This window comes from Eleutherodactylus coqui, chromosome 8 (assembly GCF_035609145.1).
Source record: "Eleutherodactylus coqui strain aEleCoq1 chromosome 8, aEleCoq1.hap1, whole genome shotgun sequence".
Taxonomy (NCBI): domain Eukaryota; kingdom Metazoa; phylum Chordata; class Amphibia; order Anura; family Eleutherodactylidae; genus Eleutherodactylus; species Eleutherodactylus coqui.
The window spans coordinates 17,966,384-17,983,419 of record NC_089844.1 but is presented as its reverse complement, the minus strand read 5'-3'; the positions used below and the strand labels follow the sequence as shown (position 1 = coordinate 17,983,419).

At 47.5% G+C, this 17,036-nt stretch overlaps 1 protein-coding gene across 1 annotated transcript in view; it reads right to left on the bottom strand.

Annotated features, from left to right (window-relative positions):
• The window catches only part of PNKD (PNKD metallo-beta-lactamase domain containing), a 57,992-nt gene extending 41,337 nt beyond the window's left edge, over nt 1-16,655 (bottom strand). The window contains exon 1 of the mRNA XM_066575229.1: nt 16,516-16,655. Within this exon, the coding sequence (XP_066431326.1) occupies nt 16,516-16,655 (140 nt within the window). The remainder of the gene's footprint in view (nt 1-16,515) is intronic.
• Nucleotides 16,656-17,036: the final 381 nt, after the last annotated feature.

Genomic DNA, 17,036 nt, shown 5'->3' with positions numbered 1-17,036 from the left:
CCTCTCGGACCGATGGATTGAGATAAGACATTTGCAGCAGGTCCTATTTTTGGGCAATCCTTCCTCAAAAGTGGTCCATAAATTCCCATTGGGGGAAAAAAATGGCGTTTTACTCAAATGTTACGCAATTTTTACCATTGTAACAATTGGAGGCACATGCAAATTTTTTCTACACATATGAAAAAACGAACCGCAGGGGCGTCTACTTTAAGGTCCTCCAAAATGCATCAAATGCATCTCGCCCGTGTTCTGTCAAGCGACTACGTAGTCTGCAGCAACCCAAGTTGACATTCGCCAATGAGGCCACCGTATAGCAGAAGGGTCACCCAGATTCACTGCGCTCCAAGTGTACCACGTATGGCGGGCTACAGCAGTCATAAAGGCTCGACGGCTGCAGAGAGTACGAAGCGCCGCGTTCTGCCGCACATCACCAGGCAGCGTGCCCGCTGCACCAGCCTGTAATTAAATCGCACTTGGCGCAGAGAACTGTTTGATCAAGCCGATGACGGATCAATCTGCTGATTCATCCGGCCGGTAACCTCTGCTGGTGCATTTAATGATCGGGGGAGGGGGAGCGCCGCACAGGATAAAAAAAGGTTGATGAATTTGATCAAAGGCTCCATTATGACTGCAGTCAGAGAGAGGGGGGATTGTACTTCATAAGCAAAAAGCATCTTATGACCCGTGACCAGTCAGCAATCCAACCGGCCACCGGATGGCCTGCGACTACTGAGGGCTCTGTCAACCATTCGGCAGTCACTGGTACAGATACAAAATAATGGCCTACAGGCAATAAAATACAGAAGGAAAGCTGTAAGCCCAAATTTATGAATATATTTGTACTAAGGGCATAAACTGAATTAAAAATGGTTGCAATTCAAAGAGTCTACATATATTGCTTAGCCCATACAATACTGCAGAGCTGCACTCACTATTCTGCTGGTGGAGTCACTGTGTACATACATTACTTATCCTGTACTGATCCTGAGTTACATCCTGTATTATACTCCAGAGCTGCACTCACTATTCTGCTGGTGGAGTCACTGTGTACATACATTACTTATCCTGTACTGCTCCTGAGTTACATCCTGTATTATCCTCCAGAGCTGCACTCACTATTCTGCTGGTGGAGTCACTGTTCACATACATTACTTATCCTGTACAGCTCCTGAGTTACATCCTGTATTATCCTCCAGAGCTGCACTCACTATTCTGCTGGTGGTGGAGTCACTGTGTACATACATTACTTATCCTGTACTGATCCTGAGTTACATCCTGTATTATACTCCAGAGCTGCACTCACTATTCTGCTGGTGGCGTCACTGTGTACATACATTACTTATCCTGTACTGATCCTGAGTTACATCCTTTATTATACTCCAGAGCTGCACTCACTATTCTGCTGGTGGAATCACTGTGTACATACATTACTTATCCTGTACTGATCCTGAGTTACATCCTGTATTATACTCCAGAGCTGCACTCACTATTCTGCTGGTGGCGTCACTGTGTATATACATTACTTATCCTGTACTGATCCTGAGTTACATCCTGTATTCTACCTATGCGTTTGAGCGCAGGTCTGCGAGGCCCCATTGAAATCAATGTGAGCATTCAAAACACAACGGTAATTGTGGAAAAAAACGCATGTGTGAGAATGGCATTAAGCAGAGGATATGAACCTAACCAAGACCACGTAGAGCGATGCTCCGCAGGTAGGCTAAAGGCCCATTTACACGGACCGATGATCGCTTTATCAAAAAAAAAAAAAAAAATCACTCAAACAGTTCTGAGTGATCATCTTTGCATTACTCTAAGTAAATAATTAGCTACTTAGGAGTTATGGAGGCGGAGCAGGATACCACCACATTAGCTCCAAGAACAATGCAGCTGTTTTGACTATGCAAATAGCTGCATTGTTCTCGGAGCTTTCAGCTGGTGTCCTGCTGAGAACTGCCAGAGGGATAAGAGCTAAAAGAATGCTATCAGCGCCACCCGCTAAGATATCAGTGTGCAGCGCTGAAAAGGCTCATCGCTGATCTCTAGCTGGCTAGAAATGAGCGTTGAACGAACAGTCCACGACGGCCATGCGTTTAGACAACAATTATCACTCAAGAAACGGCTTTTAAACGATAATCGTTGTCTAAATGGACCTTTACTCTTCCTAGATGGGGAACAAAATGTTGTATGCAAACCGACCTCCGCCGACTGCAAGGATTATGCAATGAACAGCTGCAGTCTTTGGTCCTTAGTCGCGCACCGTCTCGCATTCTTATCACGTAGATCTCAGCACAATCCACCTGTTGTGTCCTTATCTGGACTACAGGAACTGCCAGCAGCCATATCCTCAGATTGTTCCCGACAGCACAGCGGGGTCTCTCTGTACGTGACCTCAGCGCCCTGCCCTCCTAATACTGAACCAGCCTGCAGAGCCGCTGCCAGCAGACCTTCAGGTCAGATGGGAATCGCTTTTCTACCAGTAAGCAGATGATTAGGTGGTCAAGTCCCGCTGTTGTCCCAGATGTCAGGTGCACTACACCGTAATGTGGGGTGCCCAACTCCAGTCCTCGGGGGAGCCCAACAGGTCCTGCTTTCTGAATTTCCTCAGGTAATGAAATTATAGTCAGTGCCTCAGACATTGCCACAGGTGCTCTTAATATACGATATCCTGACAACATGACCTGTTGGGGCCCTCGAGGACTGGCGTTCTGCACCCCGCCGTATCCTAGCAGACAAGTACAAGTCACAAACGAGATCGTGCGCGACACACAGGACAAGGGGGGGGGGGGGGGGCGGCGGCGGCAGCAGCTATTTTCTGTTACCTCGGGGGCAGTCTTATAGCGGTTCTATTCTTGTACACAGGGAGCAGTATTATAGCGGTTCTATTCTTGTACATAGGGAGCAGTATTATAGCGGTTCTATTCTTGTACATAGGGAGCAGTATTATAGTAGTTCTATTCTTATACATACCCCGTTTCCCTGAAAATAAAACTACTATAATACTGCCCCCTATGTACAAGAATAGAACTACTATAATACTGCCCCCTATGTACAAGAATATAACTACTATAATACTGCCCCTATGTACAAGAATATAACTACTATAATACTGCCCCCTATGTACAAGAATATAACTACTATAATACTGCCCCTATGTACAAGAATAATACTACTATAATACTGCCCCCTATGTACAAGAATATAACTACTATAGTACTGCCCCCTATGTAAAAGAATATAACTACTATAATACTGCCCCCTATATACAAGAATATAACTACTATAATACTGCCCCCTATGTACAAGAATATAACTACTATAATACTGCCCCCTATGTACAAGAATATAACTACTATAATACTGCCCTCTATGTACAAGAATATAACTACTATAATATTGCTCCTACCGTGTTTGCCCGAAAATAAGACAGTGTCTTATATTAATTTGTTCAACAAGGGCTTAATTTTGGAGTAGGGCTTATATTTCAAGCATCCTCAAAAAGCCTGAAAAATCATTTTGCATCCTCAAAAATTCTGGAAAATCATGCTGCTATGTCTTATTTTCAGGGAAACGGGGTATGTATAAGAATAGGACATAGCATGATTTTCCAGAATTTTTGAGGATGCAAAATGATTTTTCAGGCTTTTTGAGGATGCTTGAAATATAAGCCCTACTCCAAAATTAAGCCCTTGTTGAACAAATTAATATAAGACACTCTTATTTTCGGGGAAACACGGTAGGAGCAGTATTATAGTCGTTATATTCTTGTACATATAGGGGGCAGTATTATAGTCGTTATATTCTTTTACATAGGGGGCAGTATTATAGTCGTTATATTCTTGTACATAGGGGGGGGGCAGTATTACAGTAGTTATACTCTTGTACATAGGGGGCAGTATTACAGTAGTTATACTCTTGTACATAGGGGGCAGTATTACAGTAGTTATATTCTTGTAAATTGGGGGTAGTATTATAGTCGTTATATTCTTGTACATAGGGGGCAGTATTATAGTCGTTATACTCTTGTACATAGGGGGCAGTATTACAGTCGTTATACTCTTGTACATAGGGGGCAGTATTACAGTCGTTATACTCTTGTACATAGGGGGCAGTATTACAGTAGTTATACTCTTGTACATAGGGGGCAGTATTACAGTAGTTATACTCTTGTACATAGGGGGCAGTATTACAGTCGTTATACTCTTGTACATAGGGGGCAGTATTACAGTCGTTATACTCTTGTACATAGGGGGCAGTATTACAGTCGTTATACTCTTGTACATAGGGGGCAGTATTATAGTCGTTATACTCTTGTACATAGGGGGCAGTATTACAGTAGTTATACTCTTGTACATAGGGGGCAGTATTATAGTAGTTATATTCTTGTACATAGGGGGCAGTATTATAGTAGTTATATTCTTGTACATAGGGGGCAGTATTATAGTAGTTATATTCTTGTACATATAGGGGGCAGTATTATAGTAGTTATATTCTTGTACATAGGGGCAGTATTATAGTAGTTATATTCTTGTACATAGGGGCAGTATTATAGTAGTTCTATTCTTGCACATAGGGGGCAGTATTATAGTAGTTATATTCCTGTACATAGAGGACAGTATTATAGTAGTTATATTCCTGTACATAGGGGGCAGTATTATAGTAGTTATATTCTTGTACATAGGGGGCAGTATTATAGTAGTTATATTCTTGTACATAGGGGGCAGTATTATAGAAGTTATATTCTTGTACATAGGGGACAGTATTATAGTAGTTATATTCTTGTACATAGGGGGCAGTATTATAGTAGTTATATTCTTGTACATAGGGGGCAGTATTAGAGTAGTTATATTCTTGTACATAGGGGGCAGTATTATAGTAGTTATATTCTTGTACATAGGGGGCAGTATTATAGTAGTTATATTCTTGTACATAGGGGGCAGTATTATAGTAGTTATATTCTTGTACATAGGGGGCAGTATTATAGTAGTTATATTCTTGTACATAGGGGGCAGTATTATAGAAGTTATATTCTTGTACATAGGATGCAGTATTAGAGTAGTTATATTCTTGTACATAGGAGGCAGTATTATAGTAGTTATATTCTTGTACACAGGAGCAGTATTATAGTAGTTATATTCTTGTATATAGGGAGCAGTATTATAGTAGTTATATTCTTGTACATAGGGGGCAGTATTATAGTAGTTATATTCTTGTACATAGGTGGCAGTATTATAGTAGTTATATTCTTGTACATAGGGGGCAGTATTATAGTAGTTATATTCTTGTACATAGGGGGCAGTATTATAGTAGTTATATTCTTGTACATAGGGGGCAGTATTATAGTAGTTATATTCTTGTATATAGGAGGTAGTATTATAGTAGTTATGTTCTTGTACATAGGGGGCAGTATTATAGTAGTTATATTGTACATAGCAGCAGTATTATAGTAGTTCTTGTACATGGGGGGACAGTATTAGAGTAGTTATATTTTTGTACATGGGGGCAGTATTATAGTAGTTATATTCTTGTACATAGGGGGGCAGTATTATAGTAGTTATATTCTTGTACATGAATTAGACGTCTTGTAGGTGTATTTGTCTGGGAGATTCTGTCAGTGTGTTTTCACAATACCCCATAAAGGTACCTTTAAAATGAACATTTCTTACCTATTTGACGTATCCACCAGTCACATCCAGAGCTGCATTTAGAACATTACATATCTCCTTAAAAACAGACAATTTTAGCACTATGGTTTCATAACGAATGTCATTGGGCTCATCCCACAATGCACTTCTGTGGGGGGAAATAAAAAAAAAAAGACAAAAAGCACAAAATTGCAAAACTGAATGCAGCTGTGGATGTGAGTGGAGAAGAAAGAATTGTAAGAGTACGAGATGAGTAAAGCCGAGTAATTACTGCAGTCACTGAACATTTTCCGCAGATTAGTTCTAAGTGACGGGGATTTTCCGGTAATGATCACGGATTACAGTTATGAAGGCGGACGGACAGCTAATGGCAGCGCGTCACTCTCAGCTATCCGTCACAAACGCGTTAATGACGAGTCAGGCGAGCAGGAATCCGGACAGTCCCGTTCATCAGTCACCGCTGCCGGTAGGTCTACGCATCGCTACCAATCACTGAATTACCAGTAAAATATTTAACTCCTGCTATGCCAGAGTAAGACCTGGTCCTCTACCCCTCCCCCGCACACCGCCATGTACAGCGTCCTTACAGGGGTTCTCCACCTAATCCTATCTGTAGAAGGATCTAGGCTGCCTTTACCTGAGCGAGGAGTCCCAGAAACCAATATCACACCTGCAAAGCTGCGATCTATGCAAGCGCCATGCGTCTGCGAAAAAAACGCATCACTGCACTTTTTTGCTCCCATAAGCCAGAATGAGCGATTCTTACATGAAATCACCCAAAAATACACAGAAAACGTACATCACTGCAAGAGGAAAAAAAAACGGCGCACTGTTTACAGCGTTCAGCGCGGCGTTTCAAATATCGCTAAATGCTGCAAGACGATCCCATAGACTTCAATGGGGGCTCGCAGTTTAGCGCTTTTTAAAATGTCTATCACCACTATGAAGGGGTGTTAAAAACCGCTGTTGAATGCGCTAGAAAACGTCTCAAAATCGTGGTAAAACGCAGCGATTTCGAACCCAGCGTTTCGCTAATGCCCGTGTTGGCCTTACGCTATATAGGCTGGGACATATTGGCATTTAAAGGTAAAGTGAAGGTGATGCCCATTGTCGTCCCCCAGCGCTCCGGCGGTAGTTTGTGTAACTGAACGGTATGACGGCGGCAGGCGGCTCTCCTCCTCCGGCAGCTCAGTAGAAAATAAAAGGGACGCTCCAGGATCCGCGACTAAAAATTGCACAATTGCAGAATTACCCATTTCCACATCAAAACGGAATCAAAGTGCTCAGCCGATAATCCAGGCGCTCACCACCCGATACCTTAATCCCAATTTGCCGGATTAGGGGAATTTTGACTCATTTAATACCATCTTGCCGCGCTGCCACCATTGTGTCGTCTCCGCTGGAGCGCAGGAGGCATCACATTCAGTTCACCTCTTCTATATGTCCCAACCTGACTTGTACGCGCCTGACCTAGTTCTCGGAACTCCTCTGTCAATGCCAACTATATAATTATACCTATATGCTGCTATGAACGCTGCTGCAAGCACAGGCCGGTAGATACGGCAGGGGGAGAGTACAGGGAACTACCAAAGAGCACGAATAGACAAGCCGGGGGCAGATGAGGCCCAATCCCCGGTAGTCCCACGCTACTCGCAGCGTCCTGCTCATGGTTTACCAGATACGGGGCCGTACATTTGGCAGTGACTGTCCCTGATATTACGACCAAGTCCCGGCCCCCCATACACAACCATCCAGCCTACAGTATGGCCAAAGGTTCGTATGTTTAGAGGGGTAAGGTCAATAGTCACTAATCACTCAAAAGTACCATTGCAGGCGGCCGCCGTCCCGTGTACACAGGACCCAACAGGGAGGGTGGGGAAGAATCGCACACTTGTCAGAGTCGCTTGATTTGTAGCTCACCTAAAGACTAAGTGACTGTCGGCCATTTGACTATGAACAACGGCCCGCTTACTCTGGATGGAGGTGGGCGGCCAGAAGGTCTCCGGCGCACTCTGCCTCCATTCAGTGCGCAATCATCGCTCCCGCGTGAAAACACAGCAGTGATAATCGTGGGGACGGCCGTCTGGCACTTAAAGGGTATTCTGGTCATGGGGGCATACTGGAGAGAATGTCCAATCCCCCAGATGGGCGAAAACTGATAGGTCGGTGAGGGTCCGACCACTGGGACCCCCACCGATCCTGAGAATGGTGGACCCGTGTGCTCCCCATCTCACAAGCAACTCTCCCATTTCGGTAGTGTAGTGGCGAATGGAGCCGCCGGTCGCACATGCGCGGCGGCCACTCCATCCTTCTCAATGGCTGATAGCCGACTGTTGTGTTCAGCCATTTTCATCAGCCCCGTTTAAATGAACGGAGCAACAGCTGTGTGCGCCATTGAGAGGAATGGAGCGGCTGCGTTCGCCACCACTGAACTGTGAAATAAGGGGGACACGGGTCCCTCATGGGGTCCCACCCATCTATTAGGTTTCACCCATCCGGTGTATGGACATAAAATGGAAAAAAAAAATTCCCCATTGCCGAAAAACCCCTTTAAGATTAAGTGCCCGGCAGTCACCTGGCGTACAACTACCCCCAGCAGCGGATGGACCTCTCTGGCGCCAGTAGCATCAGACGCGGATAGTCATCCCTCTTTCCCAGCATCATCTGTTGGGGAATGTTGAGCCCTCATACACGGCAGGGAGCTGTCCGCCATTATTGGTGGGTTCAGATGACTAAACTCTAATGTGTGGTGGTCTTCAGTCAGCTTATCAGCGGGGGTGGCTGTAAGTCAGACCCCCACACACTTCATATTGGTGGCCTACCCCAGGCTAGACCATCTATACAGAGATCCCAGAAAAACCCTCCAGGGCCATATTCACATGGGTGGATATTAAAATCCGCGACATTCGCAGCACCAACAGATCAACTGCGCTGTGATTGGTTGCTATTAGCAACATAAGTTACAGGGAAAGTTGGTGAGTTTTTGATTTTTAGTTCTGCCAGTATTCGTCGCCTGGGGCTGGAGAACGCTTACGCAAAATTTCACACAAATCGGACCAAAACTGTGGATTTTTATACAACACAAAAACAGGCCGTTCGGAGGCTTCGTCGTCGGTAGTCGTGCCAGATCGATGGAGACCATGACAGCGCCCGCTGCTGGGCCCGCTTCACATCCACGTTGTGGCTTCCCTTTATAATGAAGCCACAACGCTCTGCTGATGGACGCCAATGATTTGTATCGGGAACCACTGGGGAAAAACAAAAAAATCGTGCGACACGCAGAAGTATCAAATATGATGGAGTCAGAGCCGCAGATTGAACGGGTCATTGGGGTCCTACGAATTCCTCTACTGTGCACAAAAACCCGCTGCTCCCCACCCCCTCCAGGATGCCGGCACATGTGACACGACTCTGGAGAAGATGAAGGCGAGAGGCGCAACGTCATCTAATCAATACCCTCCGCCGCAGAATCCCACCTCAGGCAGCATCCTGGCATCTAAGCCCAGAGGCTCGTCAGCGAGAACGAGGAACGGCGCCAATTAGGGGGAAATTCATGTTCCAGGGTGACTTTGATGTTCAGGAGGTTTTACTTATTGCTTTCATCAAGCTGTACAGGACGGCCAATAGGGCGAATCCACGGGCGCCAGCAGTAAACACGAAGTGCTTTGTCCGCCATGACACCTCTAATCACATCATCACGTCACACAAATCCTCGTACAAACTTTGCACACCTCATCGGGCGAACACAAGCACAGCCCATCAAAACGTCCCCAGATCCGACCGTCCCGTCTGCGGAGTTACGCTTTCAGTCCGTATTAGTCTGTGAGCATCCGTAATCGTGCACACACTACTGCCATGAGACTGTCGATGCTATTTCAGCGTCTTCGGAGACAGAATCCCTTGTGGGAAGGGAGACTCCTCCTTCCACGCAGTCTGCCATCTTTGTATCTTGTCATCTTGTGTTGCTCTCATATGCCACTCTCCAATGCCTGGCCCCCGAGCGCGGCGCCCAAAGGGAGCCCGCCTGGCCCCCGAGCGCGGCTCCCAAAGGGAGCCCGCCTGGCCCCCGAGCGCGGCTCCCAAAGGGAGCCCGCCTGGCCCCCGAGCGCGGCTCCCAAAGGGAGCCCGCCTGGCCCCCGAGCGCGGCTCCCAAAGGGAGCCCGCCTGGCCCCCGAGCGCGGCTCCCAAAGGGAGCCCGCCTGGCCCCCGAGCGCGGCTCCCAAAGGGAGCCCGCCTGACTCCCGAGCGCGCAGCTCCCAAAGAGAGCCCGCCTGACCCCCGAGCGCGCAGCTCCCAAAGAGAGTCCGCCTGACCCCCGAGCGCAGCTCCCAAAGAGAATCCGCCTGACCTGGGTGCGCAGCTCCCAAAGAGAATCCGCCTGACCTGGGTGCGCAGCTCCCAAAGAGAATCCGCCTGACCTGGGTGCGCAGCTCCCAAAGAGAATCCGCCTGACCTGGGTGCGCAGCTCCCAAAGAGAATCCGCCTGACCTGGGTGCGCAGCTCCCAAAGAGAATCCGCCTGACCTGGGTGCGCAGCTCCCAAAGAGAATCCGCCTGACCTGGGTGCGCAGCTCCCAAAGAGAATCCGCCTGACCTGGGTGCGCAGCTCCCAAAGAGAATCCGCCTGACCTGGGTGCGCAGCTCCCAAAGAGAATCCGCCTGACCTGGGTGCGCAGCTCCCAAAGAGAGTCCGCCTGACCGTGTGTACATACTGCGGAGACTATACTGAAAGGCTGTAAAGTACATTAGGAAGCAGCCATGGACTGCAGGGATGGAGCCTTTAAGGCTAAGAAGGGGCTGCAACCTCCAGTGTGGGGGTAAACTTGAATAAAAACGGGCATTACATTTAAGGGTAAAAAGTGAGCGGAGTGGGAGGGGTGGCACATTCTGCAGAGGGACATCGGTACATGCAGTCTGAGGAGAATCTAACGCTCCTCTGTGTATACATACTGTATTCCTCGGTTCCTCTGAAGTAAGCACCGCTTTATAAACACCTGCACCAAGTTTCCTCGGGTATATCAGTTAGTGTAGTATAATATATGACCCTGTCGCTGTCCTGCCCGGAACTGTAAGAACATATCACGCTGGACGGTCTAGAATTCTGTTCCGAGCCATCACTACACCTGCAGCCACATCCTGTTTGCACAAGCGCACCTCATACCGAATGATCTCTGAACAGATACATTGTAACAAGTGCTAACATAACACAAGATGACACATAAAAGAAGCCGTGAGAACGCCGATCCTAGGAGCTGACAATCTGATGGGGCTGTGTTAGTCAGCGCTGTTGCACGCCCTCGCAGGCTGCAGAGCTCCACTGTGCCGTGCCAACAGGTGTGAATACGTCAGCAACCGTTTTATTGCTCCAGTGCTTCTAAAAAAAAAACCATGAAGCGACTCCGCAGACTCCGGCCGGGGACACACTGATGGATTTTGGCCACGGACACGCACAGCTCACTCACTGCCCATACATTGTCTTTGCAAAACGCCAGCAGAGACAAACACCGGTAAGACGCTGCGGGAACAGCGGCAGTGTTTTACCGGAACCCCCCGTGGACAGGAGCCTTAATGCGGGGTCCGAATTGGACGCCTTCACAGCAGAAATCTCGCGGCGTTGCCGCAGCGAAAAATCACGAAATTTACACGGGATAGGCGCAGCTTAAAACTGTGTGAGCCCAGCCAAACAAACCCCCCACAGTCACATGTTACTCTGCTCCCTCCGATCCCACCGCTACGTCTTACGCCGGGTTCCCGCGGTGAGTGCGATAGTAGTCAGTGAAGATCTGACCAACGTCCCTGCGAGCGTATGGGGGCATTATAGGCTTTAACAAAAACTATTGCGCCCGAGACGGAGTTATTGCATGCTGAGTTCCACAGCAAAGAGACATCTCTTTTATAGATCTCTGCTTGCTGTTCATGAACATTTCTTCTTTACATCCGGTCCCGATTACACGGACGACTAGGAGCGCTAGTGTAAAACTGGACGCAATCCGGAGGGCTGGTCAGTCTCAGGGTGTAAACAACTATAAAAAAAAAAAAAAAAAAAAAAAAAAAAAGAGTTTCCATTTACTGACAGCAAGCAGAGTGTGAACTCGACCCAATCTTATCTTGAACATGCACTCCGAGCAAACAAGGCGTCTCTGTGGATCTCGGATCAGCTCCAGCCTCACACGCGAGTCATGGGAGGTGAGAACAGAACGGTGCGGCGCTGCTGACATCCCGCAGATCAGCGCTGCTTCTGCTGATTAACCCCATCTCAGCCACAGAAGATCCTGCCAACTTGGTTGCCATATAACATCGTCCATACAGTATATTACTGCACTGCTTACCCTGAATAAAATGCCAGACGTGCAGTGAAAACTGACACAAAATAAATGGATTTGGTCCATGCCCAAACTGGGACACATTTATAGCAACTGCTATGTAGTCAAAAATGGCGCAGGCAGGGGGCGCCGTATTTATAAAGCATCCGACTGCCGTTTAGCGTGCAATTAATGCTCCTTTTAAGCTCAAAGGGTTAACACCGTCCGCTCGCTGCATCAGCTCCGGCGCCGTGGATTCATCGGATTATAAGAAGGTCACACAGAGCTCAGATATAAAAGCTGCAAGGTGACAGCCGTATCACATGTGCAGCGAAGCGTGTCAGAGCGGAGTGCGGGCGGAGTTCACACGTCTACACGCGGTCAGTCATCCGTGTAACATACAAGATATCAAATCAGCGCAAGACAACGCGTCTACACGGACCGCAGAGAGGAGTCCCCACAAGTGAATGACAGCGGACTGAATGTGTACACGTATTTGTATGTACACAATGACTCCACCAGCAGAATAGTGAGTGCAGCTCTGGAGTATAATACAGGATGTAACTCAGGATCAGTACAGGATAAGTAATGTATGTACACAGTGACTCCATCAGCAGAATAGTGAGTGCAGCTCTGGGGTATAATACAGGATGTACCTCAGGATCAGTACAGGATAAGTAATATATGTACACAGTGACTTCACCAGCAGAATAGTGAGTGCAGCTCTGCAGTATAATACAGGATGTAACTCCGGATCAGTACAGGATGAGTAAGGTATGTACACAGTGACTCCACCCGTAGAATAGTGAGTGCAGCTCTGGAGTATAATACAGGATGTAACTCAGGATCAGTACAGGATAAGTAATGTATGTACACAGTGACTCCACCAGCAGAATAGTGAGTGCAGCTCTGGGGTATAATACAGGATGTAACTCAGGGTCAGTACAGGATAAGTAATGTATGTGCACAGTGACTCCACCAGCAGAACAGTGAGTGCAGCTCTGGAGTATAATACAGGATAAGTAATGTATGTACACAGTGACTCCACCAGCAGAATAGTGAGTGCAGCTCTACAGTATAATACAGGATGTAACTCCGGATCAGTACAGGATAAGTAATGTATGTACACAGTGACTCCACCAGCAGAATAGTGAGTGCAGCTCTGCAGTATAATACAGGATGTAACTCAGGATCAGTACAGGATAAGTAATGTATGTACACAGTGACCACCAGCAGAATAGTGAGTGCAGCTCTGGAGTATAATGCAGGATGTAACTCAGGGTTAGTACAGGATAAGTAATATATGTACACAGTGACTCCACCAGCAGAATAGTGAGTGCAGCTCTGGAGTATAATACAGGATGTAACTCACGATCAGTACACAGGATACGTAATGTATGTACACAGTGACTCCACCAGCAGAATAGTGAGTGCAGCTCTGGGGTATAATACAGGATGTAACTCAGGATCAGTACAGGATAAGTAATGTATGTACACAGTGACTCCTCCAGCAGAATAGTGAGTGCAGCTCTGGGGTATAATACAGGATGTAACTCAGGATCAGTACAGGATAAGTAATGTATGTACACAGGGACACCACCAGCAGAATAGTGAGTGCAGCTCTGGAATATAATACAGGATGTAACTCAGGATCAGTGCAGGATAAGTAATGTATGTACACAGTGACTCCACCAGCAGAATAGTGAGTGCAGCTCTGGAGTATAATACAGGATGTAACTCAGGATCAGTACAGGATAAGCAATGTATGTACACAGTGACTCCACCAGCAGAATAGTGAGTGCAGCCCTGGAGTATAATACAGGATGTAACTCAGGAGCAGTACAGGATAAGTAATGTATGTACACAGTGACCCCACCAGCAGAATAGTGAGCGCAGCTCTGGAGTATAATACAGGATGTAACTCAGGATCAGTACAGGATAAGTAATGTATGTACACAGTGACTCCACCAGCAGAATAGTGAGCGCAGCTCTGGAGTATAATACAGGATGTAACTCAGGATCAGTACAGGATAAGTAATGTATGTACACAGTGACTCCACCAGCAGAATAGTGAGCGCAGCTCTGGAGTATAATACAGGATGTAACTCAGGATCAGTACAGGATAAGTAATGTATGTACACAGTGACTCCACCAGCAGAATAGTGAGTGCAGCTCTGGAGTATAATACCAATGAAGATGTAGGAACCCCAGAGGAATTTAGGATCAGATTGAAGAATGACTAACAGATAAGTTCTCTGCTTGTTGTCAGTGAACTGAATCCTTCTTGTATAAATCACAGCTGAGGGTTTGTTACAGCTGCTTAGACCATTCTCTGTGGCCCTCAGACTGATACACTGTGACAATCTACCAGGACATAAGAGATTTCTGCTGCAGCAGTGAAGTGGAAAAGCCAAACTGCTGACTACAGAGAGAACGGAATCTAATATGTTGAGTCGAGATGGTCTGCGGTTCTGCCAGCGCACACAGGGTTACACAACGTGGGGGGCTCGGCCCCTCGCTCATAGCTGTGGTTTTGCAGTCATGATGTGATCTTTGTTCAGACTATGTGGCAACAAGAATGCATGACCATGACAATGCACTGGCTGCCCCGCAGAGCATCGCTGCCACATTAACCCTTCAGCCTGCTGCACCGGATGTAGCCAAGTCCTGCAGATGACTACAGCTCTCATCATCTGATGGCCGCCGGGCGGTCACACTACTAGGAATCCTGCAGACTATTGCATCATAACACAAACCCCGTACAGAGTCATTACTGGCATTCTGCAGAGCAGCGCACCTTCCTAGAAGCCACCTACATGGAACATCTGACGGAGCGGCATCTTCACTGCTGTCATGAGGCATCTCTGGTACTCCATGCTCTGCAGCACATTGCACAGGGATATTAGGCAGAGCATTTCACAAACGCTAATAAGCACCCTGCAGAACATCGCAGGACCCAACTTGCTTAGCACTGCATATAAACACTCTGCAGAACATTGCACCTCATCAGCAATCCTTGTGCAGAAAGTTGTTTTATTAACTATTACAGCTTAACGCAGCGTGCAAACTGCAGAGCATCGCACCAAGCTACAGTTCAGCATTGCATGATTGCGTTCTGCAATGCATCTCACTGCCTTTGCATATAGGATGTCTGCAGAGCATCACTCCTCGCTACTGGTCATGTCTCAGCATCGCTTAGAGCCGATTACATCCATTCTTCTGCAGAGCATCGCACCAAGCTACAGTTCAGCATTGCATGATTGCGTTCTGCAATGCATCTCACTGCCTTTGCATATAGGATGTCTGCAGAGCATCACTCCTCGCTACTGGTCATGTCTCAGCATCGCTCAGAGCCGATTACATCCATTCTTCTGCAGAACATCGCAGCGCAGGCTTAAAAAAAGTCAAACAACGCCCCACAATGTTATGCGGACTGCAGGACCCCAACATGGCTGACATCCCTCGCCATCACGCCCCCTACATCCGCGATACAATACAGCGCTAAGGGCTCACACAGCCGGACGCGATTTTACATCCATTCAAAAATGCGCCATTTTCGCTGAGTGCGCATTCACACGGGCGAGCGCGATATCCGACCCAGAAACTTGGACAAATACCGCGCTCGGAAAAGTGCGATGTTCACTGCGAGCGCGTTACGTGCTAGAAAATCGCATCGACGAACACGCGAGTGCGATGAGATTTTCCTCACCCGCCGCCAACAATGGCGCGATTTCTGCGGACACTCAAAAAATAGAACAAGTTGCGAGAGGTAGAAAAAAAAAAAAAAAAAAACGCATATGTGATCAGCGCCACCGAAAACAACGGGGTCTACTGCATCTCACGGCGCCAAAACTTGTCCGTGTGGATGCACGCTTAAAAGCGTTCTCGCCGCACGGGCTCCCCCCCCCCCTACAAGTCCGCGTCTCACCCGTTTTTCACAGGCAAAAAGAAAACAAAAACGTGCAAGGTACCGAAAGTGACATCACAACCCGCAGAAGAAACGGCGCGCAAAAACCCTGCAGCGAATACGGATGCGAATGCACACATCAAAATCCGCACGGATTTGGGTCTGCGAATGCGGACCAAAAATAGAGCGTTCTGCGCCCAAGACCAGTCCACGTAAACGCACTTAATTAACCCCTCGGATTCAGGATTTTTCTGTATTCAGTTAGCAGAAAAATATGAACAGAAAACACGGCGGTGTGAACGGGCGCCGAGACCGCGACATTCTAAGTGACTGCAGTAATAAAGTCGCTGAAAACGGAACGTCTACCAGAAGCGGCGGCGTTAGCGGCGTACAATCACCCGACCGCAATTCCGATCGCTAGTAACCGCTTAGCGCCAAGTTAATTTATGGCTCCACTAACGGACGGCGGCCAATAGTCATTTTTCAGTTCAATAACCAAAACAATAAAGGGGTGATCACAGCTGCGCTATTTTTAGCCTGCGCTATTTTTAGCTCTGTTTGCGTCGTTTCTAATCACTGGACCAGAATGCATTAACGCCGCGGCAGATCGGGCGACATGCACGCGCCGCACTCGTCGCCCGATGCCCGCACGTTATACTCACAAGATCCTGAAGAACGGCTTCTCGGTGCGGGCCATCAGCGGGAGGCAGCGGCAGCAGCCGTGGCGGCGCAGGACCAGAGCAAACCCGCAGCACGAGCAGCAGACGGCAACCGCGGCCAGGAGCAGCAGCAACGCCGGCATCACACCAGGTGACTGCGGAACGCCCACCTCATTCAGGGCACGCCCACTCACAGTATTTACATGCAGCAACACGCCTACTTGCATAATTTATACAGAGGTACTGATGAGGGCGTTCTGGCGTCACGTGACCTACTGACGTCACATGATCTAGCATAGGCGGCTCCTGAGGCTGCTCAAAGAAGGACGTTGGAGCAGCGTTGCCCATAGCAACCAATCACAGCGCAGCTTTCATTCATCATAGTGCTGTGGGAAAATGAAAGCTGAGCTCTGATTGGCTGCTTTGGGCGACAGAGAGTTTTTCTTTTGGGGTGTGTTCACATGTGTCAGGTTTTAATGCGGATCCACAGCAAAATCCACAACAATCCCTCTCAATTTCACTTT